Source organism: Heterocephalus glaber, unplaced genomic scaffold (genome assembly GCF_053883595.1).
Source record: "Heterocephalus glaber isolate CG9 unplaced genomic scaffold, H.glaber_assembly_v1.0 deba00001773, whole genome shotgun sequence".
NCBI lineage: Eukaryota > Metazoa > Chordata > Mammalia > Rodentia > Bathyergidae > Heterocephalus > Heterocephalus glaber.
The window spans coordinates 11,596,491-11,620,527 of record NW_028258463.1 but is presented as its reverse complement, the minus strand read 5'-3'; the positions used below and the strand labels follow the sequence as shown (position 1 = coordinate 11,620,527).

Below are 24,037 nucleotides of genomic sequence, written 5' to 3'. Positions count from 1 at the left end.
CGGGGCGGGGCCAGGAGGCGGGTGCTGACTGGACGAGTCTTTGGGGGCGGGGTCGTATGGGCGGGGCGCCAGGCGAAGGACCGGACTCCAGGGGCAAGGAGGGACCGTAGGGGTGGAGCTCTGGGGGGCGGGGCGGGGTTCTGGGGGGGCCAGTCTCCGGCTGGCGCAAAGGGCTCGGGGGCGGGGCTCGGTGGGGGCGGGCTTCAGGTGGGGGCAGGGCCTCGTCGCCCACAAGGGATCAATCAGGCCGCTGCTGGACTAGCTGGGGACCGCGGAAAAAAGGCACAGATCAGCGTGAGGACGTTCTTGGGTTCGTACAGACACTGGGACTTCACTCAAAATAAATCCCACATATAATAAAAGCTCCGCAAGGGCACCCCAAAGGATAATCCCCATATCTTGAGAGCTGGGGAGTCAGGCCCCATCGAGCCTGGCTCGGGCTCCGACTGCCATCAGGAACGCTGAGGCCTCGGCGGACGTCGGACACGCGCGGGCTGTCATCCGCTCCTCCTGAGCCTGAGGCAGGATGGCGGCGGACGAGGCTCGGGGGCGGCAGGCGCCAGATCCTGGGCTCCATCCCCAGCACCGCACGTTAAACACGTTAAAGCTGCTACCGGTGGACATCTGTGCCTCCCGTCCCTTCTGTGAAGTGGGGACGACGCTGCGACCCCTCTGGCCATCTTTGCGGTGTTATCAGAACAAGATAAAATTAAATTGCGCACCCTCCATTTAAGGAAACACTGTTTTCGGTACCGGGGATTGAGCCTGGGGCCTTCGCACTGAGCTACATACCCAGCACGCCCCTTTTCTCCCCAGCCCTTTTTTATTTCTTAATTTTGAGACGGAGTCTCAGTCACTAAATCACCAAGTTGCCCAAGCTGAGTTTGGACTTGCGATCCTTCTCCCTCAGCCTCCCAGAGTGCTGGGGTTACAGGCGTGCGCCCCCACGCGTCCGGGGGTAAGAAACACTTTCAAGGGGAAGGTTGATCGTGTTGGGCTCGGAGTCGGGCCATTTCTGGGTTCCAGCGCCTCTCCCTCCCTATCTCCTCTCCCCAGGCATCCACAAGAGGACGCAGCTCCCCTAAAACTTCCACCCCTCCGCTCCCGGGGGGAGCGCCTCTGCCTAGCTAGCCCGGGGGCCAGGGCAGCCCTGCCTTCTCAGGTCCCCTGCCCCTGACCCCGCCCCCGTCGCCAAGGAGATGGGAAGCTATGACGTCACCCGCCGGCGGCATTGCAGTCTGTAGTCCAGGTTGCCCCAAACCCACCCCGCTCCCTGACATCTCGCCCCCATGTCCAACAAGTGCACCACTGCCTTGCGTGGTCGGCGCGAACACACCCACATGCACGTGTGGGAACACCGGAGAACCGAGCCTCGCGCGTGTGCCCTTCACACCCCACCCTGGGAACTCCGCCCCGCGCCCGTCCCCAAGGAGGTCAAACCAGCCGGTCCCAGCTAGCGAGAGGGCGCGCGCCTGTCATCCCACACTCTGGGACTGAGGCATGAGGACTGCAAGTTCGAGGCCAGCCTGAGCAACATAGTAAGATCTTGTTTCAAAATTTAAAAAGGGCTGGGGGCCCAGGGATTTAGCTCAGGGCCGAGGATGTAGCTCAGTGGCGCCGCGCCTGCCTTGCAAGCTCAAGGTCCTGAGTTCTATCCCCGGTACCGAAAAAAAAAAGAGTGGGGATGTAGCTCAGTGTGAAGGCCTAGCACGGGGCGGGGAGGGGGGAGGCTGTCTGCTAGGGCCACACCAGCTGTCTGGAATCCGGCTCCCGCCCTTGCTCCCCGGGCCCCGCCCTATCCTAGAGCCCCGCCCCTTGGGTTGCGGTGGGGCGGAGCGGACAGTGGGCGGAGCGATTGACCAGACAACTCGGAAGGCGGGGTCGCGGGCGATTGGGCGAGGGGCTGTCAAGGGGTCGGGCGGGGCTGGTCGCGGCGGGGGCGGGGACCGGGGAGGGGCCTGGGCGGGGAGGGAGGCGGGACCTGCGCGGGGGCGGGGCCGGCCGCGGCGGGGGCTCGGCGCGGGCCCGCGCGATGCCGGTGTCCGCGGCCCGGGCGGCTGCAACGGCAGCGGAGGTGGGAGCGGGGCCCGGGCGGCGGACGGCGCCGGGGCCGACATCTCGCGGCCGGGGCCATGGAGGCGCAGAGCGGCCGCTGCAAGATCGTGGTGGTGGGGGATGCGGAGTGCGGCAAGACCGCGCTGCTGCAGGTGTTCGCCAAGGACGCCTACCCCGGGGTGAGCGGGCCGCGGCGGTGAGGCCGGGCCGGGGCGGTGCGGGGTCTGGGGAAGGCCGGCGGGGATGGGCCGGGGGCCCTGCGGGGTCCCGGGAGGGGCGGCTCGGGGTCCCCCGCCGGCGCAGACCAACTTCTGCCGGGGCCCGCGGGCCGCGGGGCTGTGCCCGGCGCTCACCCCGACCCGGTCCGCAGAGCTACGTCCCCACCGTCTTTGAGAACTACACAGCGAGCTTCGAGATCGACAAGCGCCGCATCGAGCTCAACATGTGGGACACTTCAGGTAGCCCAGTCCCCGGGCCCACCTGACCCCCCCCCCCCGCCTCACCAGGACCCCGAGGTTCCGGGCCAGCCCAGCAACCCATCCAATCTAAAGGAAAGGGAAGTCCGTGTTCTACCTAATTCTAGGGAAACTGAGGCGGGACCTGGTGAGCCGGGCAGACTGTCCTAAAGGAGAGCCTGGGCCCCAGTCTCGGGGGTAGCCAGTCTGCTGAGGGACTCAGATACAGGCTTTCTCCTGCCCGGCAGAGCTGGAGACTTCCCAGGCCAAGTCCCAAGAGCACAGAGAGCTCTCCCTGGCCCTGCCCCTCACCTCCTGCAAAGAGAGGGCTTTATTTTCACACACTTGCCTAGAGGGATTTACAGGACGCCTGTCAAAGTCCAGAAAGCACTTACAGAAATTCCTGAGTGTCTCAGAGGGTTCCAAAACTCGAGCTGGCACAGTAGTGCATACCTGTAGTCCCAGAACTCTGGGAGGCTGAGGCAGGAGGATCACAAGTTCTAGCCCAGACTGGGCAACTGAGAAACTCAGCAAGACCCTGTCTCAAAATTTGAAAAAGAGGGGTGGGGGCTGGGGATGTAGATCGGTGTGAGGCTTTGGGTTCAATCCCCAATACTGCAAAAATAAAGAAAAAGGTTAAAATTAAAATACAAAAAAAAAAAATTAAAAAAAAACACACACAAAAAATCAAAATCAAAACTCACTGGGTGTGGTGGCGTCGCTTGTAATCCCAGCACCTGTGCACTGTGCTCCCTTGGTCTCCCCCCGTACCATAAGGGCCATGTTTGTCCCCCTCACTCCTATCTTCCCTCAGGTTCCTCTTACTATGACAACGTCCGGCCCCTGGCCTACCCAGACTCGGATGCTGTGCTCATCTGCTTCGACATCAGCCGTCCAGAGACGCTGGACAACGTCCTCAAGAAGGTGGGGGACCGGGCAGCTGGCTGTTGCCTGGCATGAGCAGGAGGAGGGAGCAACGTCTGGGCCGATGTGGGTGACGTGCTGGTGCTCCCCCCCGCCCGCCCCGCTCTGCCCCTCCCTGAACAGCTTCAGAGCTGGTCACAGGGCGGGGAGCTGGACAGGGAGGAGCACTGGGGCCGGAAGCCCTGCTGTCCCCTCTCCTGGGGTGTGGGGCACTGACTGGGGCTCGGGAAGGAGGTCTTCTCCCCAGTCCCTGTTTCCAGGAGAAAAGTGGCAATGGATGGACAGGAGTCAGCCAGGGCGGCCCAGTTCCCCAGCTGGGAGGTGGCTACTCCGTTCCCAGGCAGTGCAGGAATGCACGGCTCAGGGTGGCAGCCCCTCCAGGCCACTGAGGCAGGAGGCCCAACCCCCAAGGGCCTCTCCTCCCCTCTCAGGCACCCCTTGGCTCTCAGCCCAAACCCTCCAGCTGCGTCTGTACTCCTGCAGAGAAGTGGGCTTCCTGCAGGCTGAGAAGGGCGGGCCTCCCTGTGCCTGCCTCTGCGGCCCTAACCCTGTTCTTTCCCCAACAGTGGCAGGGGGAAACGCAGGAGTTCTGCCCCAACGCCAAGGTGGTGCTGGTTGGCTGCAAACTGGACATGCGGACCGACCTGGCCACCCTGCGGGAGCTGTCCAAGCAGAGGCTCATCCCTGTCACTCACGAGCAGGTGGGGCCCTGACGTCCACCCAGTCCGAGCCTGGACCTCTGGCCTCTGACCCCTCAGTCCCTGATTTGAAGATGCACTACCCAGCAGGGTGTGGTGGTGCATGCCTGCAATCACAGCACTCTGGGAGGCTGAGCCAGGAGGGCTGAAATTTCAAACCAAGCCTGGGCACCTAGTGAATCAGCAAGTCCTTGTCTCAAAATTAAAGATAAAAAGGGGCTGCGGATGCAGCTCAGAGCCTTGCCCCTGGTTTTAGTCCTCAGTCCTGTGAAAAACAGAAGCAAAACCACAGTACCCATCCTATGCTTATACCTTGGCTTCTGATCTCTGACCTGGTCCTGTGACCCCCATAGCCTCAAACCCTCGCCCACGTGGCTCCCCAGGCCCCTTGCTGGGCAGCAGCCTAACTCCTCCCACAATCCTCTCCCCAGGGCACCGTGCTGGCCAAGCAGGTGGGGGCCGTGTCCTACGTGGAGTGCTCCTCCCGGTCCTCAGAGCGCAGTGTCAGGGATGTCTTCCACGTGGCCACCGTGGCGTCCCTCGGCCATGGCCACGGCCACGGCCACCGGCAGCTGCGTCGAACTGACTCGCGCCGAGGGCTGCAGCGATCCACACCACTGTCGGGCCGGCTGGAGCGGGGGGGCGAGGCTGAGATGCACAAGGACCGGGCCAAGAGCTGCAGCCTCATGTGAGGGCCAGGGGGGAGGACGGGAGGGCACTGCGGCTCCCACGGGCCCGTGCCGTGGTTCCCGACCTGTGACCCAGGCCGGCCAGCAGGTTCCCTGGCGGGAGACCGAGGCAGAGAGTGTCACCAGTGCCAGTTCTCCTGCCCTCTCCCTGCAGGGACTTGAGGGAGCTCAGGGTAGGTGGCGGCGGGGCGGCTAGAGCCGGGGTGGAAGCAGTGTCACCCTGAGCTTGCTGTTTCCTCCATGTGGCCACCTCCCTCCCCGTCCTGGGCCCACAGCCTGGCCCTGCCTCTGTCCCCATGGCAAGCTGTGCTCTCCTCTCCTCTCACTCTCGCTGTCCACACTCCTGACCTCCAGGCTCCGGAGGCGCACCAGGACTCCAGGCTGGGGAAGCCCTGGCTGGCTGCACACCCACTGCCCTCCCCCTCCCTGCCGGACAGTCCCCAAATAAAGGCCACGTCCATGGAAAACGGCTGTGGCCGGAAATGTGTTGCTTTTCCAAAACCAGTCTACCCATGTCTGCGCAGAGGGTTGTCAGTCCTGGGGGTCCCGGTCCACCTGCAGGGACGGAGGGAGCAGAGTGGCAGTTGATCGGAGTAACCTTTAGGAGCCAGGCTCGGGCGTGCCAGGTCCTGGGACGCTTCACTCTGGCCAGTGAGGTGGACAGGCCTTGGCCTTGGGGGTCCTCCTGTGCTTGGCCGGAGGGGTTGGAGTCACTAGGTGGTGGGGACCAGGATGCATCCCAGAAGCAGATCCCACGTGGGCCTGAGTCTCCCAAGCAGTCAGGAGCTGGATCCTCGGCTCCTGCGTGGTCGGCAGCATCAGCTGCACCCTGGAGGAGGAGAGCAAGGGACAATAGGAGGACAGTGTGGCCCCTGTGCCCGGAGTTGGGCTCGGATTGTCCTGTTTCCCTCCCTGGCTTCCGCCCCACTGGCCTCTTTTCCTTGACTTAGTCCCCGGAACTGGAACCGAGCTGGGCCTCCCTCCCCACCCCAGCTGTAGCTGGTTCTCCCAGACCTCACACTCCATCCTGGGACCCCACTGGGCCGCCCATGCTGTGCCCTGCATGCCACACGCCGGCTTGGAGGCGGAGAGGTGCCCGGTGTGAGGGTGTCTGGGCTGAGAGGCCTTCGTACCCACACCTGTGGGAGGGTCCTGACAGTTGAAGAGGAGTTTGGTGGGCAGGGCGTGGTTAGGAAAGACACTCTGGGCACAAGGTCCGGCGGGTGTGGCACAGGGCATGAGAATGAGCTCCGTGTGGTGGGCTCCATGGCAGGGAACCCAGAGGGGCCCTGCAGGGCCCAGGATGGCAACGGGCCTCATTCTGGGGATGGGAGGAGCCACTAAGGACTTCAGGCAGACAGTGAAGTGGCCAGATTTGTTTTGCGTGGGTTTTTTGAGGCAGAATCCTGCTATGTAGTTCAGGCTGGCCTTGAACTCACGGAGATCCTCCTGCCTCAGTCTCTGGGGTGCTGAGATCATAGGTGTGCGCCACCACATCAGTTTCTTCTCCATTTTGGATGTCCCAGCACACAGCCCGCTCAGGTCTGAGGCCTCCACATCACAGGGCATTTGCACCCTCTGCTCCCCACCCTCCCTTCCCTGCCATTGCACTCAGGGAATGAGGACTAATTTCAACATCCGCCAAAAGCAAACATAATTAGGAAGATAAATCAGCTGAGGAACCCCAGAGTTTAATACACTGCCAGTCCCGCCGGGGACGGATGCTGGTCCCTTCCAAGAACCAAGTCAGGGAGGGGACAGGGAGCCCAAGGTGGGGACCGGGAGGGGCTGCTCCTGGTCCTCAGGGTCCCCTGCAGGTGGCCACCAGCACCCAGGCGCAGGAGCTGCACTGGCTGCCGCCTCCACAGCTGTTTCCCCCGCAAATTAGAGGCCCGTTTGGGAAACAATGTAGCCGCCTTAATCAGTTCATGAATAAACAACTAATCACGCTGTGATCCTGCTCCAGTTTCTTAACCTCAGCACTCAACTGGCGGAGGTAGGAGGACCGGGGAGACCCTCTCACCTCAGAGATACTGGGCCTCACTGCTGGGGGCTCCCGGACAGGTGACCTCCTGGGGGCACGGGGTCAGAAAGAGCCTGAGCTTCGGAAGCAGACGGAAGCCTCAGGCTCCGCATCCAGCCCCGAGGCTTCCTCCCTGGGGAGATTTTGGCAACGCCCAGCCCAGCTCCTGTCTGAGTCTTAGTTTTCACAGCTGGAAAAGGGGTTAATCAGCTGAGCATGGTGGCACATGCCTGTCATCCCAGTACTCTGGGAGGCTGAGGCAGGAGGATCACAAGTTGAAGTCTTGCCTGGACAACTTAGGAACTTAGTGAGACTATCTCTCAAAAATAAAATGAAGGGCTGGGGATTTAGCTCAGTGGTTCCACTGCCTGTCCAGCAAGCGCAAGGACCCCGAGTTCGATCCCTGGTACCAAACCAAAAGGGGGGGAGGGGCTCCTGTCCCGCATGGGTCCCACTGTGTGGCTGAGGATGATGTCATCACCCTGCGCGCCCGAGGGCTGTGTCCGGTCCTCCAGAGGTTCCAAACCTGGCTTGAGGGAACCTGGAAAGGCGTCATAGCTGGTGTGAGGTTGCCGCTGGGACGCAGAGGCCTGAGGAGATGGAGGGGGAGGCCAGCTCATTCCCACACCGGTCTTAGGAGCTGGGGGACCCTTAGCTGCCCCTCCAAAGGCCGAGGTCCTTTGGTCTCCATCTTTCTGAACCCCCTACTTTCTTGTAGGACCCTGGAGTGAGGACCCAATGTTGCCATAGAAACCCACCCCAGCTCCTGGACTCCCGTGGGCCGGGGGAGGGGAGGCCCAGCCCAGCCCAGCCCAGCCCAGCCCAGCCCAGCCCAGCCCAGCCCAGCCCCGAGAGGCGTCTTTAGTTTCCCAGGGGCTAATCACGGGCTAAACACGGGGGTAGGTGTGTCCTCCGCGGGAAGAGCTTTTGTCTTCAGCGGTTTCCTGTCAGCTCCTCTCCCGCCTCTGGCTGACCCCTCCTTGCGTTCCTCAAGGGTGAGGAGAGGGTCCAGCGGGGCCTTCAGGCCTGGGGGAGCCCAGGCAGCTAACTCCGCAACCTGGACAAGGAAGCCAGGCGCCCAGCCCCCCAACACCTCTGCTGTTGCCTCCTAAATAACAGATGTCTGTCTGCATATTAATGAGGCTGGGCGAATAATTGGGGAGTTTTTCACTTAGCGTCAGATGAACCCAGAGGCCTTCTGTTCGCACGCAGACTCCCACTCGCCCTGATGCCCCCTCCCGGCAGGACACAGACCCAGGCTCCAGCCTCCACCTGAGGGGCCCTGAGCAGGGGGGGACCCTGGGGCGACCGTCCTGAGGTGCTCTGCACACTGGAGGGGGCCGCAGTGGCAGCAGGAGAGGGGTCTGGGGAGGGAGTCTCGGAGCAGGGGAGAACAAGAAGGTGGCCCAGAGCCTGTGTCTGCCACCGTCTGCCAGCTGGGCCACCGTGGACAGGCAACTGAGCCCCTCGGAGCCTCACCATTCGCCTCTAGGACCACGGAGCTCACAAGACTGACAGGACCAAGCAGAGTCTTGCTGTCTGCGCGCCCGAGTTCCAGCAGGCCCTGCCCACGCTGGTTCTCTGCTCCTCTCCCTGAAATGCAGAGACAGCTTCCGAGCTCCTTTCTCTCCTGCCAGACCTAACGGTTAGGGCAAGGATTAAGGGGAAGCCTGTAATCCCAGCACTTCAGAGGCTGAGGCAGGAGAGTGGATGAGGGTTCCAGGTCACCCTGGACTTCACAGCAAGGCCGTGTCTCAAAAACCCAAAAGAAGCATCTTAGGAATTATCCTGGCTGCCTGGGAAAGATGGAGAGGCACAGCCGGACCACAGAAAGCAGGGATCAGATGGACACAGGAGAGAGGAGGATGGAACCCAAGCCCAGAACAGAACCAGGGCACCAGATGGGTAAGGGGCAGGCTAAGGTAGCACCCTGAATGACAGCCTAGGAGGTTCTAGAAGCTGTGACACTGCTGTGAGCTCACTGTTTAGCCTTTTGAAAGTCTCATGTCCCCTCTTAACACCGCAGTTCCCTCCTCGGTCAAGTGACTGGGTTCACACTGGGCGTGGTGGTTGCGAATGTGTAACTGCAGTACTCTGGGAGGCTGAGGCAGGAGGACTGCAATCACTGGGAAGACCTGGATTCAATCCCCAGTGCCACCCCCCCCCCCACACACACAAATAAGGAAAGGGTCTGGTTTGGTCTCCAAGGCCTAGACACTATGTGAAAACGAGTCCCCCAAGGCCTGGGGCACAGGAGGGAGGGCTGCCCCCCAGCCCCAGGGCATCTGTCACCGGCTCCCTTGCTCTCTCCTTGTGACAGTCTGCTGTGCCAGCAAACAACTGTCCATTGTGTCTGGTGAGGGACAGGGAGAAGCGATCGCTTATGATGCAAATGAGCGCCTTGGCCTCAGCTGCCCCAGTCCGGCTCCTCCCAGCCCCAGTTCCCATCTGGTCCTGGAGGACGGGCCAGGCTGGCCTGACATTGTCCCTCATGGCCACGCCCTTCGAGGAGGCCAGTGCCAGGCCCCACTCCCCCTTGCCCCAAAGGTGGCTCAGTTTTTTTTTCTGTGTGAAATCCATAGGACACACAATTGCCCATTGTGGGCCCACAGCTCAGTGGCACTTGGGGCCTTCACAGAGTGGGGTGGATGGGCCCTGCCCGTGCCCACGGCCCAAGCCAATGCCAGGGGTCCTGGAGGCTGACAAGGAGCACAGTGAGATGACCCGAGTGGCTGGGGCGCAGGGCCTGGCCCTGGGTAGGAGGAAGAGCATGGCTTTGCTCTGGGATTAGCAGCTGAGTATCCACGGGGTTTCCCCTTTCCATCTGGCTGGTGTTGGGTTAGAAACCAGAGGTGCTCCGAACAGCCCTTGGCTTCCTGGGATCCCATTGCCAGGTGGCATCTCACCTTGGGGGCTGGGAGCTGACATGAGGCTGGGGTGTGGGGACGGGTCTCCACCTCCTGGGTTCATGGAGCAGCTTCTGCCCTTGTCCTTGACCCAACCTCAGAAGCCCCTCCCGAGTCCCAGCAGGAGTTTCTCTGGCTGACACACACTGCCTTTTGGCTCTGTGTGGTTTTTTTTTTTTTTTTGTACCAGGGATTGAACTCGGGTCCTTGCACTTTCGAGGCAGGCGGTGAAACCACTGAGCTAAATCCCCGGCCCTGGCTCTGGCTCTGTGTGGTTTTCAAGACAGGATGGCAAACATCTGCTCACCTGTGTCTCTGTCACCTTCGGATGACACCCCCTCTCCACCTGTGCCTCACCTGGGACATGTAGTAATGCTAAAAACAAAACCAAAAAAACCCTCTTGGATTAGCTAGCACCAACTGCTTCAGTGCTGCAGAGAAAAAGGCTTTCCCGAGCTACACACTTTTCTGACCTCCTGCAGCCTCCACACCTGGCTCACCCGGAGTCCCAGCTCCCTGACTCCCAGATACAGGGCAAGGGTGCCTCTACCTGCGGCCTGAGGAACAGGGGCTCAGGTGCTGGTTAGTTTCACGTCTGTCACTGCCTTAGGAAGTGACAAGGCCCCGGGCCTCGGTTTTACCCTCTGTAGCATGGGTCAGCAGTCTCTACCCCAGCTGGGAGGGACCTCGCTGTGCTGCTGCTGTGATTGCAAATCGATTAGTGGGCACACCTTCATTCCTCCCCCGCCAGGGCAGGGCAGCTGGGGAAGGCCCAGCCTGTAGGTAGGGGAAGCTGGACCACTCTGCGGGGAGGATTCAGGAGAGGCAGAGAACCCAGGAGGCCCAAAGGATGGTTAGAAGAGGAAGACATTTGGATGCCTTGTCTTGCTTTTGGAATGAGTCAGGCCGTAAGAACTGACTGGGAGGGTGAAGGGAACCGCCATGGGCCGGGCTGTTCTCCAAAGGTCCAGGGCAAGCAAGCGTGGGCCCTGCTCTTTCATTCATGGAGTCCTTCATCCTTTAACTCATCCATTCAGCAAACACAGTAGGTACCTGACAAAGCGGACACCAGGAGCGAAACTGGGTGACAGCCAGGTGTGGTGGCACAAACCTCTAATCCCACAGCTGCTACTAGAGCAAGTTCAACCCCTTTCCATCCCTATCATTGGAGAAAAATAAAATCCTGGTTTCTAATAAATTTCATAGTTTTTTGGTTTTTGGTACTGGGGTTTGAACTCGGGTCCTTGCGCTTGCGCAGCAGGCGGCAAAACCACTGAGCTAAATCCCCGGCCCTCCTGGTTTCTAATAAAGATGAAACGGTACTAACCCACCTACAGGATTACAAGGACTTTCTAGTCAAATAGAGAAGACAGAATATGCATACAAGTAACTTATCAATTAAAGAAAGTATCCTAGGCCGGGGATTTAGCTCAGTGGTTTCCCTGCCTGCTGAGCAAGCACAAGAACCTGAGTTCGATCCCCGGTATCAAAAAAAACAAAATAAAAAAAGTATCCTAAATAAAGCAAAACATTTGTGTGTGTGTGTAACTGAACCCAGGGCCCTTGCACTGAGCTACATTCCCAGTCCTTCTTTTTGGTACTGGGTATCGAACTCGGGTCCTTGAGCTTACAAGGCCGGCAGCGGAACCACTGAGCTAAATCCCTGGCCCCCAGCCCTTTTTATATTTCATTTATAAAAAAATCTTTTGGGGCAGGGGATTTAGCCTCTGTCTCTACCTGTCTCGAAAGCGCAAGGTCCTGAGTTTGACCCCTGGTACCAAAAAACTCTTTTTAAAGACAGGGTCTCACTATGTAGCCCAGGTTGGTCTCGAATTCAGAGCAATCCTCCTGTCTCAGCCTTCTGAGAGCTGGGATGACAGGACTGTGCCACCACACCGAGCGTGGGTATTCTAAATGGGGAGAGTGGCCTGAAACACCGGGAAGGCTCTGGGGAAGGGGGTGCAGGCAGATCTGGGGCTGCAGAGCTGCGGGTCCGAGCGCCATTAGGGGGAGCCAGGGTGGCGGGCAGAGGGGGGGGAGGAGCCGAGGCCTTTGGTGGTGTGCGGTGACCACGCCCTCCTTCCTCCCCCTTCCTTCCTCCCTTCCTTCCCGCCCCTTCGCCAGCTGCGGCTGAGGGCCGAGGGGCTGTCTCCTGGGGTCGCCCCGCAGCGTGTACGGCGGAGCTGCGAAGAGCTTCTCTCTCTGGCAGTCAGTGCTGGGCTTGAACCCAGGGCCTTGAGCTCGCTCCAAACGGCCTCGGAAACCAGAATCGTTCGCACTGGAGCCTTCCGGGCTTTCTTGCTTCACCCCCTGAATATTAAGCGTTTTATGTGAGTCTTGCCCCGGAGTCTGGGCTGGCCTTGAACTCGAAGCCCCGCCCTCCCCTCAGCCCGCCCAGGGCTGGGACCTCAGGTGTGCGCGGTGCCCCGCCGCGGTGAACCTCTGAGCCCGGAAACCGGCCTTCTCCCGGGCCCGGGAACCCCTCCCGCGCATGCGCGTGCGCACGCAGGCCAGGGCGCCGCCGGCGCAAACTCTGCCCTCGCCCTGAACCTGGCGAGCGAGCGGCGCTGCTCCTGGTTCCCTGCCAGGGCCCCGCGGGCGCGGGCTCCGCCTCCCACAGCTGAGTCTGGGCTGGCCCCTTCTCCCACGCCAGCTTGCCAGCTCGGCCTTCGTCATCTGCGTGAAGAGAGCAGCACAGGGTCAGTGATTCCCACCACCGCGCGGGGGGGATCGCAGGCTGAGCCCAGCCGGGCAGACCCTATCTCAGCCAGAAAGAGGGAGGGGAGGTGGCGCACGCCTGTCATCCCAGCACTCGGGAGGCTGAGGCAGGGGGATCGCTGTGAGTTACAAAACAAAAGGCCAGGGCTGCAGTCAGTGCCAAAGCCCTGGGCTCAAGCCGCAGTCCTGCACAACAGTGATGATTGTCATGGTTCCTGGGAGCTGAAGCATCAGGTGGGTCCCACGCGCCCCCCCCCCCCGCAGCCTCCCTCCGGGTCCTCCGCTGCTCCCTACTCCCCCCACCCCCACCACGCCGGGCGCACCGTCAGTCGATAAATTACAAAATCATTTGTTTTATTTGTTCTTGTTACCTTGAGGGCTGTCTGAAATTGCCTTGCTTCTGAAAGACGCATTTGCATATGGCTATGCTGGAGTCCAAGGCGGCAGCTGGGGCTTCACTGCAATTTAAATATTAATAAAACCTCCTAAGCCAAGAGCTGGTTTCTTTCTCAAGCAGTTTGGCCCTTCTGCTCCTACGGTGCTCATATAATTTAATCTTTGTCCTTTGCTTTGTGTTTGCTTGCAGGGCCGTTAGCAGGAGCAGAGGCAGCGCTGCAGCCTGGGAGATGAGATAAGCCCCGGCCCAGGCTGTGATCCCCACGCACCTCGGGGACCCTGCAGCCATTGGCAGCACCTTGCTCTCGGCCCTGGTTCCCAGACTTGCACCTTGGCAGCTCCAAGGGCTCCACCTGAGTGGCGAGGCCTGGGATCCCGGATCCCCAACAGGTTCCCGGATGATCCTGCAGCTCCCACCTGGGGGCCTCTGGCCCGGCTGTTTTGAGAACCACTGCACTAAACTGAGAACGAGGTCTTCAGAATTCCCACTCGGAATCAGCGTGGTGGCCTACACCTGTCATCCCAGCACTCAGGAGGCTGAGCCAGGAGAATCACTGGGAGTTTGAGGCCAGCCTGGGCTACCCAGCAAGACCCTCTCTCAAAAGAAAACAAACACCCCCAAAAGCAAAGTTCCCACTCCCCAAGGCACCATGTCCAGGTCTCTCCAACCTCATTCCTTCCAGCCCCTCCAACCATTGCTGAGGTTTTCTTGACCCTCCCTCCCCAGTCCCTGCTCTGGGCAGGAGCTGCCTGTTTCCAGCTCTCCCTAGCTTTCTATTTGTCCAGAGCCCAGATTCATTTCTTCAGTTTTCTCCTTGCTCTGGGCAGATCTACGGGCTGCTTGCAGGAGCTGAGCACCCCAGCACGGGGCAGAGGCCTGGGCTCGGGCATCACAGGCCCAGCCGCCCTTACTGTGCCACACGCACGCACAGCCTTCGCCGCTCCATCCTGGGCGCCAGCTCCTTGCTGGCTTCCCATCCCCATGCCTTTCCCTCTCTGGGTTTCCCGGCTGATGCTTGGTTGGCGCTGTCTGTGTTTCAGGAGATAACCTGCAGCCCTGTTCTTTTTGAGGTCCATTTTGGGAAACAGGCAAGGGGCCGTGGGACAAGCAGGAGTCTGGGCTGGAGCAACGTCTTCCAGTCGGGGTGGGAGGGGCAGCCGAGCCGCTGGCTGGCAGGAAGACCCCAAGGGACAATCACACCGGCCTTGTGCAGGTGACTAAGGCCAGGGCTGACACAGTACACTAGATCTCTACCACTGAGTTACATCCGCCCTGTCCACTTTTCATCTTGAGACAAGGTTCATGGAGTTGCCTGGGCTGCCCTGGATCCTTCTGCTTCAGCCTCCCAAGAACCTGGAATTACAGGAATGCCCCACCACGCCCATCTACAGAAAACTTTTACTATTTAAAAAAAAAAAATCAAACCCAGTTTGCACTGAACTAGATCCACAGCCCATTTTGAGACAGCGTCTTGCTACATCACCTAGGCTGGGCTCGAACTTGTGATCTTCCTGCCTCAGCCTCCCAGTGTGCCAGGATTACAGGTGTGCGCCTGGCTTAGCTGTGGAAACCTTTACCAGTGAGGAACCTGAGTGTCAGGTCCCATTTTCCAAACGAGGAAAAAAAAAAACAGTTCCTAGGGCTGGGGGGAAGGCTGGGATAAAACCCACCCATTTCCTCTGCGCTGCCCACCCCAGGCCCCAGGCCTCAGACCTGGCAGTGGGAGGGCTGGGCTCCAGGCGGTGTGGGTCAGGACAGCTGTGCAGGGGAGCAGAGGACAGTCCTGCCACCTCCTGGTCCCCGAGTCCCTCCCTCATCCAGATATGGCTGGGAAGGGACAGGGCGGCCATCACTGAGGAAACGCACCTGGAGCCGGGAGGTGCCCTGGGTTCCCAGGCCAACCTGGGCCCTCCGCTGGAGATGTATGTGAGGGGCGGAGGCTGCGGGCTGCCAGAGACAGGAATGTGGGCCCCAGCTCGCTAACGGGAGCTGTCACCAAGCGCCACCTGGCCCATCCCAAAGCAAGAAGTGATAAACCCACCTTGCTGCGGCCACAGTTGTGATGATCTGCTATGGAAGAAATAGAAATGTGGCAGGTATTTAAGCTGCCTGTCACCCTAAAGGTAGATGGTATCCGAAGCCCCATTTTACAGATGAGGCTGCAAATGAAAAAAAACGGGGGAGGGCTGGGATGCAGCTCAGCAGGAAGGCCCTGCGTTTCATCCCCAGGCCCACAGAGAAAAGGCTGTCTGCAGTCTAAATCTCAACAACAGCCATTCTCGGCCTCGCATGGTGGCACATGTCTGTAATCCCAGCACTCGGGAGGCTGATCAGGAGGATCACCCTGAGTACAAAGCCAGAATAAACTACATAGCAAAACCCTGTCTCAAAAAACAAAAACAAAAACACAACAGTCATTCTTGGTGGAAGCGTTTGCTACCGAGTTTATTTGCAGTGTTAACAGCACACTTACAAACGTGTTTCATACAATCAGGTCTAGCCTGCCCTTGCACACCGGGGCTAGGCAAGACCCAGTCCTTCCCACACCAGAAACGGCTCTGGATAAGGACTTTATGAAAACCACTTTCTCTTCTTCAGCAAATTATTTATGAAGCTGTAACGTTCAGCAATGGGAAGCAAGGGGGAAGAAATTACCTCAAAGAGTGGAACAGCTCCTTTCCCGGTGGGATCCGTCCCTCAGCACCATGATATATTCATGCCAGAGCTGATGTTAAGAGGGACGGGTTACATGCCCGGGAGATGAGAACAAACATTCTGATTTGCCTCTACTGGGGAACGAGAAGCCTCTCCTTGGACCCTGGTTCCTGGGAAAAGAACTCTTGCAGAGCACATCTGGTAGATTTTTGGAGGTCTCCTCTAAGGAACCCGAGCCCCACATTCACCTCCATTATGTGCCTGCCCAGTTTTAGGTCGGTCTCAGGCCCCCAGCTCCTCCCACTCAGGCCCAACCAGGGCTGGATGCAAACAGGGCTGAGACAAACCCAGGGACCCCGCCAACCCGCCTCTGCCCAGGGAAAGGAACCTGTGTCTTGGTTGCTTGTGGGGCTAAATGGTTCTTAGTGCTTTGCAGGTGAAAAATTGCCACAGTTCTGTGCAGGTTTCAAAAGGAGCCCTGAAACAGAACATCTTTAAGAGACACTTGGTGGCCGGAAGCTCTTCTCAGGCCATGCGGAGGAGACATCTGGAACCAGGACTTCAGGAAGAGTCAGAGGGGCTCCCCCGCCTGCAGAGCCCAGCCCCCTCCCACTGAGCTCCATCCTCAGTCCCTTTTCATTTTTTGACAGTGTCTAGCTAAGTTGCCCAGATGGGCTGATACTTGCAATCCTCCTGCCTCAGCATCCCTGAGGTCTGGGATGACAGGCATGCAATAGTGACACCGTGCCCGGCCAAGGCCACTTCTGAAGGGCATCCTCGGGGTCCTGTGGTCCCAGACCCTTGGATGGGCGGAGTCAGCGGGGTCTGTGGGGGTCCTGGGGGATGAGGTAGGCATCCAGCTCCTGGCGCTGGTGGAGGGCTACGCTGTCCAGCACCCAGTCTCTGGTCACCACGGGCACCTGGCACAGCTGTCCGAGGGCTGGGGACAGACACAGGCAATCAGTGTCAACTTGGTCCCCACTCGGAGACCTGGCTGCAGGGGTCCCGAGGGTTAATCTGGGGGCCCCAGTGCTGCCCCAGGTAGCTGCCGCAACGCCTGGGAGAGCCCAGCCACGGGCAGCTGGACTAACACAGCTTCAGCTCAGGCGATGGAGATGCACCAGCAGAGCCAGGGCTCTCGAGGCACTGATGGGGAAACAGCATGCTGCACGTGGCCCCGTGTGTGTGCAGAACACACGCATGGGGAATTTGACGGTGATCACCTGCACACCGCAGGGTTATTGTGGGTTTTTTTTTGCTTTGGGGTCTTGTTGTGTTGCCCAGGCCAGCCTTGAACTCACAGTCCCCCTGCCTTGGCCTCCTGAATGGCTGAGATGACAGGCATGAGTCAAATGCCTGGCCTACTGAGATTTGTTTTATGATACATTATATTCTGTGAACATTTATATTTAACACCCCCCACACACATTCATACCAGTTGGACTGCTGTACACCTGTAGCCTCAGCTTCTCAGGAGGCTGAAGCAGGAGGATCCCCTGCACTCTGGAGTTCAAGGTCAGCTTGGGCAATTTGATGAGACATCATCTTAGACCAAAAACCAAAACTAGCCAGGCATAGTGGCGTATGCTGTAATCTCAGCAGTTGGGAGGCTGAGGCAGGAGGACTGCTGTGAGTTTGAGGCCAGTCTAGGATCTAATAGTGAGTACAAGGCCAGCCTGAACTACACAGCAAGACCCTGTTCAAAAAACCAAGGCGGGTGTGGGGACCAAAATCCAAACTACCCTCCTATGCAAAAAGGTTATGTACAGTAAGTCCCCGACTTACTATGAGTTCCATTCCAGAACTGTAAGGCAGATTCATTCGTACCCAACAAACCGAGTCTTATACAGTGCACCTGTGGAAGTTCACAACTCGAATGTCATAAGTCAGGGACTTATCGTATTACCCTTGTAATACAATGCAATAAAACATGTTGAAAGGACATTCACCTACTCATTTAACCAACAATCAAAACGCACCAGGGATGCTGCTACCCAGGCCACACCCACCCACAGGACCCAGTGTCCCTGGAGACACAGGCATCTTACCAAGGAAGTCCGCGTCCTCCGTCCAGGCCTCCGGCTGCATGACTACGACCGACTGAGCTCCCTGCAGCCCCAGGAGAGGGCATTGTGGTATCAGAGCAGGGCTCTGGCAGTGGTCACCGCGCCATGTGGGACACTGAGGGGAGGGGAGGGGCCTGGGGCAGAGAGACCACACTCCCGGTGCTCACTCGGGGTCCCCGGGCCCAGAGCCCCAACACTTACAGTACTGAGGGGCAGCGCCGAGAGCTCTCCGACCACAGACGCCCCACACAGCCGCAGCATCCACTCGAGCTGATCTGCAGGGCGACAACCGGCTACCATCACCCGGCTGCATGCGACCCAGGTCTCCTGCTCTCAGGCTCGAGGCAGGCAGGTGTTTCAGGGACAGAGGCCTGTCAGGACTGCTGCTGTGCCACGCTCAGGGCTGTCAGTCCCCAAGAGGCTGCTGGGTAGCCAAGTCTCCTAGTCTTCCAAATAAAACGTTTCCAGAGGAAAAATATCCAAGATCCAATTTCCATTAATTTGCTAACGTGCTGGTTAGACATTGTGTGAAGCCCGCTTCCTGCCCTGCACGCTGGCCCTGCACTGGTGGATAAGCACTGCCCAGCGCTCCAGTCAGGGACGACTGCAGAGGAGTGGAGATATGCACAACAGGGGCAAAGGGCATAGGCTGTGCTGGACCCCACCCCACAGAGGAGGAAAATCAGGAGGCCTGCAAGTCTGGCACAGCGGTGCCCACCTTAAGTCCTTGCTACTGAAAGGCTGAGGCAGGAGGATCACAAGTTTGAGCCCAGCAAATTAGGAAGATTCTTTCTCAAAGAGCTGGGTATGCAGCTCAGTGTGAAAGTCCTAGGTTCTATCTCCAGTATCCCTGAGAGGGGAGAGAGAGAGAGAGAGAGAGAGAGAGAGAGAGAGAGAGAGAGAGAGAGAGAGAGAAACAGTAAAGGAAGGAGGAAGAGAAGACCTTGCAGGGCTGTCCTGTTTGCACCTGGAGAATCAGCACATTGGGTTGTTTCGGGATTGCTGAAGGGCACCCTGCTGTCTTTTTTCTCTTTAGTGCTGAGGATCGAACTCAGGACCTTGCGATTACAAGGCAGACATCACTGGGCTAAATCCTTGGCCCTGTCTTTTTTCTTTTTGACTTCTGAGTCAGGGTCTCACTACATAGTTGAGGCTGACGCTGAACTTACAGCGATCCTCCTGCCTCAGCCTCCCCAGGGTGGGGATGATAAATGTGCACCACCACGCCCAGCTCCTGGCTGACCGAAGTGAGGTTCACTCACACCGCCAAAAGGATGCCTGCGAGAGACCCTGGTTTTTCCCTACACCAAAGCACAGAAACAGAGAAACCCTTGAGTGGCACTTGGAAATTTCATAAAATCCCAACCAATCACGTTAGGGAGGAAGCAGAGTTCCATGGCCAGGCCCACTTGCTGCACATGCACAGCTGCCAGGCTCCAGGGGCGAGGCCTCGGGCAGGGGTGAGGCACAGATGGAGCCAAATCTAAGCACAGGGCACTCAGGATGCCGACTCAGGGCTGAGCCCGCGGCAGCCCTGATGGTAATACCACACTGTGTCAGGCTGAGCTGGAGACACTCTTCTGAGAGCCTCCCTACTCTGGCCTTGGTGCCCTGGCCTGACCGCAGACCCCAGCACTGCGCTTGCCTCTCACGTGCAATGGAGAGGGCTGGGGGAGCCATCGCTCCTCTGACCTTGAGACACCCGAACCATCTTCTCCCCATTTGGCCTCCTGCCCCCTCCTTATTCCAGATGGGCACTATCCTCCTGCCTCAGCCTCACAGAGCGCTGGATGTCAGTTCCTGCTTTGAGCAGGGCATGAGGTCTGGGGGATGACACAGGTGCCACCTCCTCCCAAGCACCGCCCCGTCCATTCCCGTACCTGTGGCCATGTTAGTAAAGGGCCCGCAGCAGCAGACGGTAAGGCCTCCGAAGATCTGCAAGGAGGGAGAGGGACAGGGGACAGAGTAGTTATGACCAGAGGCTCAGAAAAGACGATTTCTTTCCCTGACATCTGCTACTTCCTGGGGAAGTCAGCCGGCGTCCAGGACACTGACAGGCTTGAGGGCTTTCCTGAGTGTGCGTGTTTGACTGAGACTCAGAGTAGCTTTTTTATCATTCCAGGGAGTTGCCCAGCTGGCCCAGGATCCTCTCGCTGGCATTTGCAGGTCATTTCATGTCTTGGCAGGAATGAAAGGAAAAGTCCTGGGCCCTGTTTCATAAAAGGCCAGCATGGCAGGAAAGCCACAGCCACTGGCTGAAGCCTGCTGCCTGCCCTAACATGGTCACTCATCCCCACGGCGCGCTGCTCCCTGACAGCTCCTTCCTCTTCTTCATCCCTTTGTTTTTTTGGTACCGGGGATTGAACTCGGGACCTCGCGCTTGCAAGGCAGGAGCTGGAACCACTGAGCTAAATCCCCGGCCCCCAGCTCCTTCCTCTTCACGGCTCCGAGAACGGCCCCTAGTGAGCTCCGCAGCGCTGTGTCTGGAAGCAGAGCCTGGATCCTGAAGACACAGGCCCAGGGCACCTCCTCAGTGACTTCTGCCTCCAGGCTGGCAGTCTGGCCTGGGGACCTCCTGATGCCCGAGAGGCTCTGGATCTGCCCGGGAAGGTGCGGTGTGGGCACCGGAAACATGGGCAGAGCAAGGGACCCAGCTTCCCACCTGACTCTGAATCTGAGCGCTGTGGCTGGTGGCAACTGGGCTGGATGGCACAAAGACTTATGTGGGCGTCTGTACCGGGCCTCAGGGCTCTGCCACTGAGGAGGAAGCCAGGGCTGGAAGCACAGCAACTGCCCAGCAGGAGAGCTGGGGCAGGATCCTTGGCTGGAACCAAAAAAGGATAGATTTTGTCTTGTGATGCTGCCCAGGCTGGTCACCAACTTTCAGGCTCAGCTTCCAAGGAGCTGTGACTATAAGCATGTGGCACTGAGCCCAGATGGACACACGGAGTCCGTGTGACCCTGCGCAATGCTCAAAGGCCTCTCCTTCCCCCACTCCCTGCTCCACTAACACGAAAAGCACCTATGTCCAGACTGACCCAGCCTCCAAGGGACTGCAGCACACGGGTGGCCTTACAGGAAGTGGTCCCCCTCCTGGACGCAGCCCCCCACATGCACACCCGGCCATGGCCAGAGGACAGAGAAGGGCCGGCAGGGTGAGTCGGTCTCATCCTGTCCCCAGCCCTTGGACAGGCTTGACGCTATTGAACCCAGACCCGCTGGATGAAGGCAGAGCAGGAGGATGAACACTGTTCTCGCACCTCGGCTACTTGACAGGCTTGGAGGGGAGGGTGGCTGACCCACGGTTCAGCCCCCTAGGCTTGATTTGAGACCATCTTCCAAAGCAGTTTTCCTGTCTGGGCGTGGGGGTCCACAGCTGTAATCCCAGCACTTGGGAGGCTCAGCCAGGAGGATTGCCACGAGTTTGAGGCCAGCCTGAACTACATAGCGAGACCCTGTCTCAAAAAACAAAACCCCAAAGTAAACAATAAACCACAGCAGTTTCCTTGGAAGCCACCTTTGCTAAGCTTCCGTGATGGCCAGGGGGTGCGCCACTGGACGATGTGCTGAAATGCCCACGGGGACACATGAAAAAGAAGAAATGCAGACAGGGACCCGAGCACAGCCAGGAACTCCAGCCTGCTGAAGGCTCAGGCCAGACAGCAGGTATGGACATCAGGCGCGCGTGGGTTCCTCAAGAGAAACACGCTATTCCAGCCACATCACTGAGGGAGGCCATGGAGGCTTCCTGGGACGCACTTAAAACTGTTAGGATAACCCATGAGTCCTTTGTGGAGCCTCTCTGACCTTCTCAGAACCCATGGTATGGTTAAGACTTTCAACCCAGAGCGAACTGCCTGGGCTTGACTCCAAGTTCCATTACTCACTCGCTGCGTGACCCTGGTCACCACACTCACCCTCTCTGGGCCTCAGTTTTCTCATATGTACACAATGGGGAATAATGAAGCAGGCATTGCGGTGCCTTCCTATGTCCCAGCACTCGGCAGACTGAGGCAAGAGGGTTGCAGTTCAAGGCCAGTCTGAGCTACTTACTACACACTCCATAGAGTTGTAAAATGGTGAAAATATTGTTGGTCATTTAGAGCACTAGTTGGCATGTAGTATACATTATATACATGTTAGCTATTGTTGATTTTCATTTTTGGTATTGGGTTTGAACTTAGAGCCTTGCTCATGCTACCACTGGGTCACATCCTTAGTCCTTTGTATTTTATTTTAAAATTGGGTCTTGTTAATTTACCCAAGTTAGCCCCAAGCGTGTGAGCCTCCTGCCTCAGCCTCTGGAGGACTTGGGGATTACAGGTGTCCCCGGCCTGGCTGATGGCTGATGATTAATCATTTCCTGCTCTCTGCTGCTCCACAGCTGTGTGCACTTGGCTCCGAGCTCTTACTACCCTGCTTTCGAGACACACACGGTGAGACAGAGGCGGCCCGGTAGACGCGTACTTGTTTAAAACTCCAGCTCTGCCACTTAGCAGCTGGGATCTAAATCCCAGTCTGGAACCGAGTCACGTGGCCACGCTGAGCCAGAGTCCTGCCAGTGGTAAGGACAGTGCTCACCTTCCGGTCCTGGGATTCCCTCGCGCGCTTTGGACCTTGGTGGCTTCTTCCGTTGATCACGTCTCCTCTGACTTCAAAATCACACTGAAAGAAACCCAGCCAAACCCCCACATCAGGAAAGAGAGGCCCCTGCAGTGGTGGGGGAGTGGACAGGCTCGTGACCGGAACAAGTAGGGAAATAACCATTTGAGGTCCTTCCTTTCAGTGCCTGGGAGGAAGGACCAGGGACCGGCTGGCTGCAGGGATCTCTGCTGTGCAGAGCCCTCCCCCTCCCCGGGGCCCACACAGCTGGATTGTCAACATCTGTCTCCTTCCAAACACACTTTCCATTTAGGTGCAGCTGCTAGTACTGTGCTACTGCGGACATCACTGGCGATCCCCATCTCATAAATCAACTGTGCAGTACCAGCTGAAGGAGTCAGGGCTTTTCAGAGTGCCATGTGAGTTACAAAGTTAATGAAGCCAAAATGAGAAAAGATGCAGTTTGGACTAGCAAAGGAAGAGACAATGAAGAATGGGATTGGGGAGTTTAGACTTTTAGGGAGAAATTTGGGAAGAAAGCTTAGATACGTCTTACTGAAGATCAGATTTTAGGGAAAACTCATGTACTGCTAAGAATACTATGAAGAAAAATAAAGCCAAGACCATAACCACCACCTGTGACCGAGGGACAGGACACCTTACATTTCCCAGTCACACGGAGGGGAAGGGTCTAGTGACAAATCTGCCACCTTCGTGAGATGACTCTGTGCTTCCGTCCCGATCACTGGCCAGCTTCTGGATGAGTCATTTACCTGCTTCACCTCTCTGGCCTCCCAGTGCCATGCTGCCCCGCGCTCAGCCTTCACAACCGGTTAAGACTCCTAACCTCCACTGTGCAGGCCCAGACCAAGAATGGCCCCAGCTTCCCCTCTGGCAGGAAGGCCGCCTATGCACAGGTCCCTGACAAGCTTTTCTAACCACCACGTACTCCCTATGATCCCAGGAATAAATCCAAACTCCTTGCCCTGGGTTCCAGCAAATCTCCCTTTATCTGTGACCTTGTCCTGCCGCTGTCCTGCCCGCTGCCCCTGCATATAACTCACCAGCTACCGCTCCACAGCAGCACCAGTCTGATTTCTTTAATCAGCCAAGCCCACTCTTACCTGGACACCTTTAGGCCTTCTGTTCTATGAGCTGTCCTTACCCCTCTTACCTGGGCTACACTCATGGCATTCCTACAGCCGCATCCTCAACCCTTTCTATTTTTCTTATTGAGATGCTCTCACTGAGCCACTAAATTGCCTGGGCGGGGCTGGACCTTGTGATCCTCCCGCCTCAGCCTCCCATAGTGCTGGGATTATGGGGTGTGTGCTGTCACACTGTCTTGTTCTCCACATTTTAAAGGAAATTCTTGTCACTTAGGCTTCAGCTCAACCTTTCAGAATCACCCTCCCCGGCCTCCCTGACTGAAGCAGCCCGGCCCTCTTCTGTGGCCTGCAAGTTGGCTGTTCTGCAGAGCACTCGCTAGCATCGTGCATACATCTCAGGCGCACCAACCCAACCACACTGGAGCTGGCACTCAGTCTGCTCGCTGGGACGTTCCTAAGACCTGGCACATAGCAATCTCTCAACAAATACCCACTGCATCAAAGCCAAGCCAAAGAAAGGGCATTCGATTATGTTTTTGTGGTTTTTTTTGGTACTTGGGATCGAATTCGGGACCTTGCGTTTGTGAGGCAGGCGCTGGAACCACCGAGCTAAATCCCTGGCCCCATTCAATTAATTATGAAACACTGATAGCGCGTCAGTTTAAAACCCCTTTTCCTACTTTTATTTGGCCTGATCTATTGTCATCAGTAGCTCTTGGCTGTTCTAAAATTATCCTCCT

The 24,037-nt window shown here is 58.1% G+C and overlaps 2 protein-coding genes and 2 long non-coding RNA genes across 22 annotated transcripts in view; 2 read left to right on the top strand and 2 right to left on the bottom strand.

Moving 5' to 3' along the window:
* Positions 1–335: 335 nt before the first annotated feature.
* LOC147821070 (uncharacterized) lies at positions 336–3,325 on the bottom strand. Its single transcript, XR_015447775.1, has 2 exons — positions 2,906–3,325; positions 336–680 (listed from the first exon to the last, which is right to left on the bottom strand). It is a non-coding gene; the product is annotated as an uncharacterized LOC147821070 (long non-coding RNA).
* Positions 2,026–5,288, top strand: Rnd2 (Rho family GTPase 2). The gene is made up of 5 exons (XM_087202396.1): positions 2,026–2,234; positions 2,426–2,513; positions 3,325–3,434; positions 4,001–4,135; positions 4,564–5,288. Exons 1-5 carry the CDS (start codon positions 2,133–2,135, stop codon positions 4,822–4,824), a joined length of 696 nt encoding a protein of 231 aa, XP_087058522.1. The 5' UTR covers positions 2,026–2,132; the 3' UTR covers positions 4,825–5,288.
* A 6,426-nt stretch (positions 5,289–11,714) lies between these two features.
* Positions 11,715–17,462, top strand: LOC110344828 (uncharacterized). Its single transcript, XR_002387693.2, has 2 exons — positions 11,715–12,702; positions 13,055–17,462. It is a non-coding gene; the product is annotated as an uncharacterized LOC110344828 (long non-coding RNA).
* The window catches only part of Brca1 (BRCA1 DNA repair associated), a 52,976-nt gene continuing 44,221 nt past the window's right edge, over positions 15,283–24,037 (bottom strand). For 16 of the 19 annotated variants that reach the window (XM_021240179.2, XM_021240189.2, XM_021240182.2 and 13 more), the window contains 5 exons: positions 22,168–22,251; positions 19,467–19,521; positions 17,788–17,861; positions 17,569–17,629; positions 15,283–16,460 (listed from right to left, as the gene is read on the bottom strand). In XM_021240179.2, coding sequence (XP_021095838.2) covers positions 16,336–16,460; positions 17,569–17,629; positions 17,788–17,861; positions 19,467–19,521; positions 22,168–22,251 — 399 coding nt within the window. In that variant the 3' untranslated portion in view covers positions 15,283–16,335. Of the gene's footprint in view, positions 16,461–17,305; positions 17,376–17,568; positions 17,630–17,787; positions 17,862–19,466; positions 19,522–22,167; positions 22,252–24,037 lie in introns of those variants that run through there. The other 3 variants (XR_015447710.1, XR_002387676.2, XM_021240186.2) reach the window with 2 other exon arrangements.

Excerpts from the sequence above, each read along its gene's own strand:
- Rnd2 (XM_087202396.1), top strand. The coding sequence starts at position 2,133 with ATGGAGGCGCAGAGCGGCCGCTGCAAGATCGTGGTGGTGGGGGATGCG. Across the intron at positions 2,514-3,324 it reads CAACATGTGGGACACTTCAG|GTTCCTCTTACTATGACAAC; the intron begins GTAGCCCAGTCC and ends ATCTTCCCTCAG. Across the intron at positions 4,136-4,563 it reads TCCCTGTCACTCACGAGCAG|GGCACCGTGCTGGCCAAGCA; the intron begins GTGGGGCCCTGA and ends TCCTCTCCCCAG.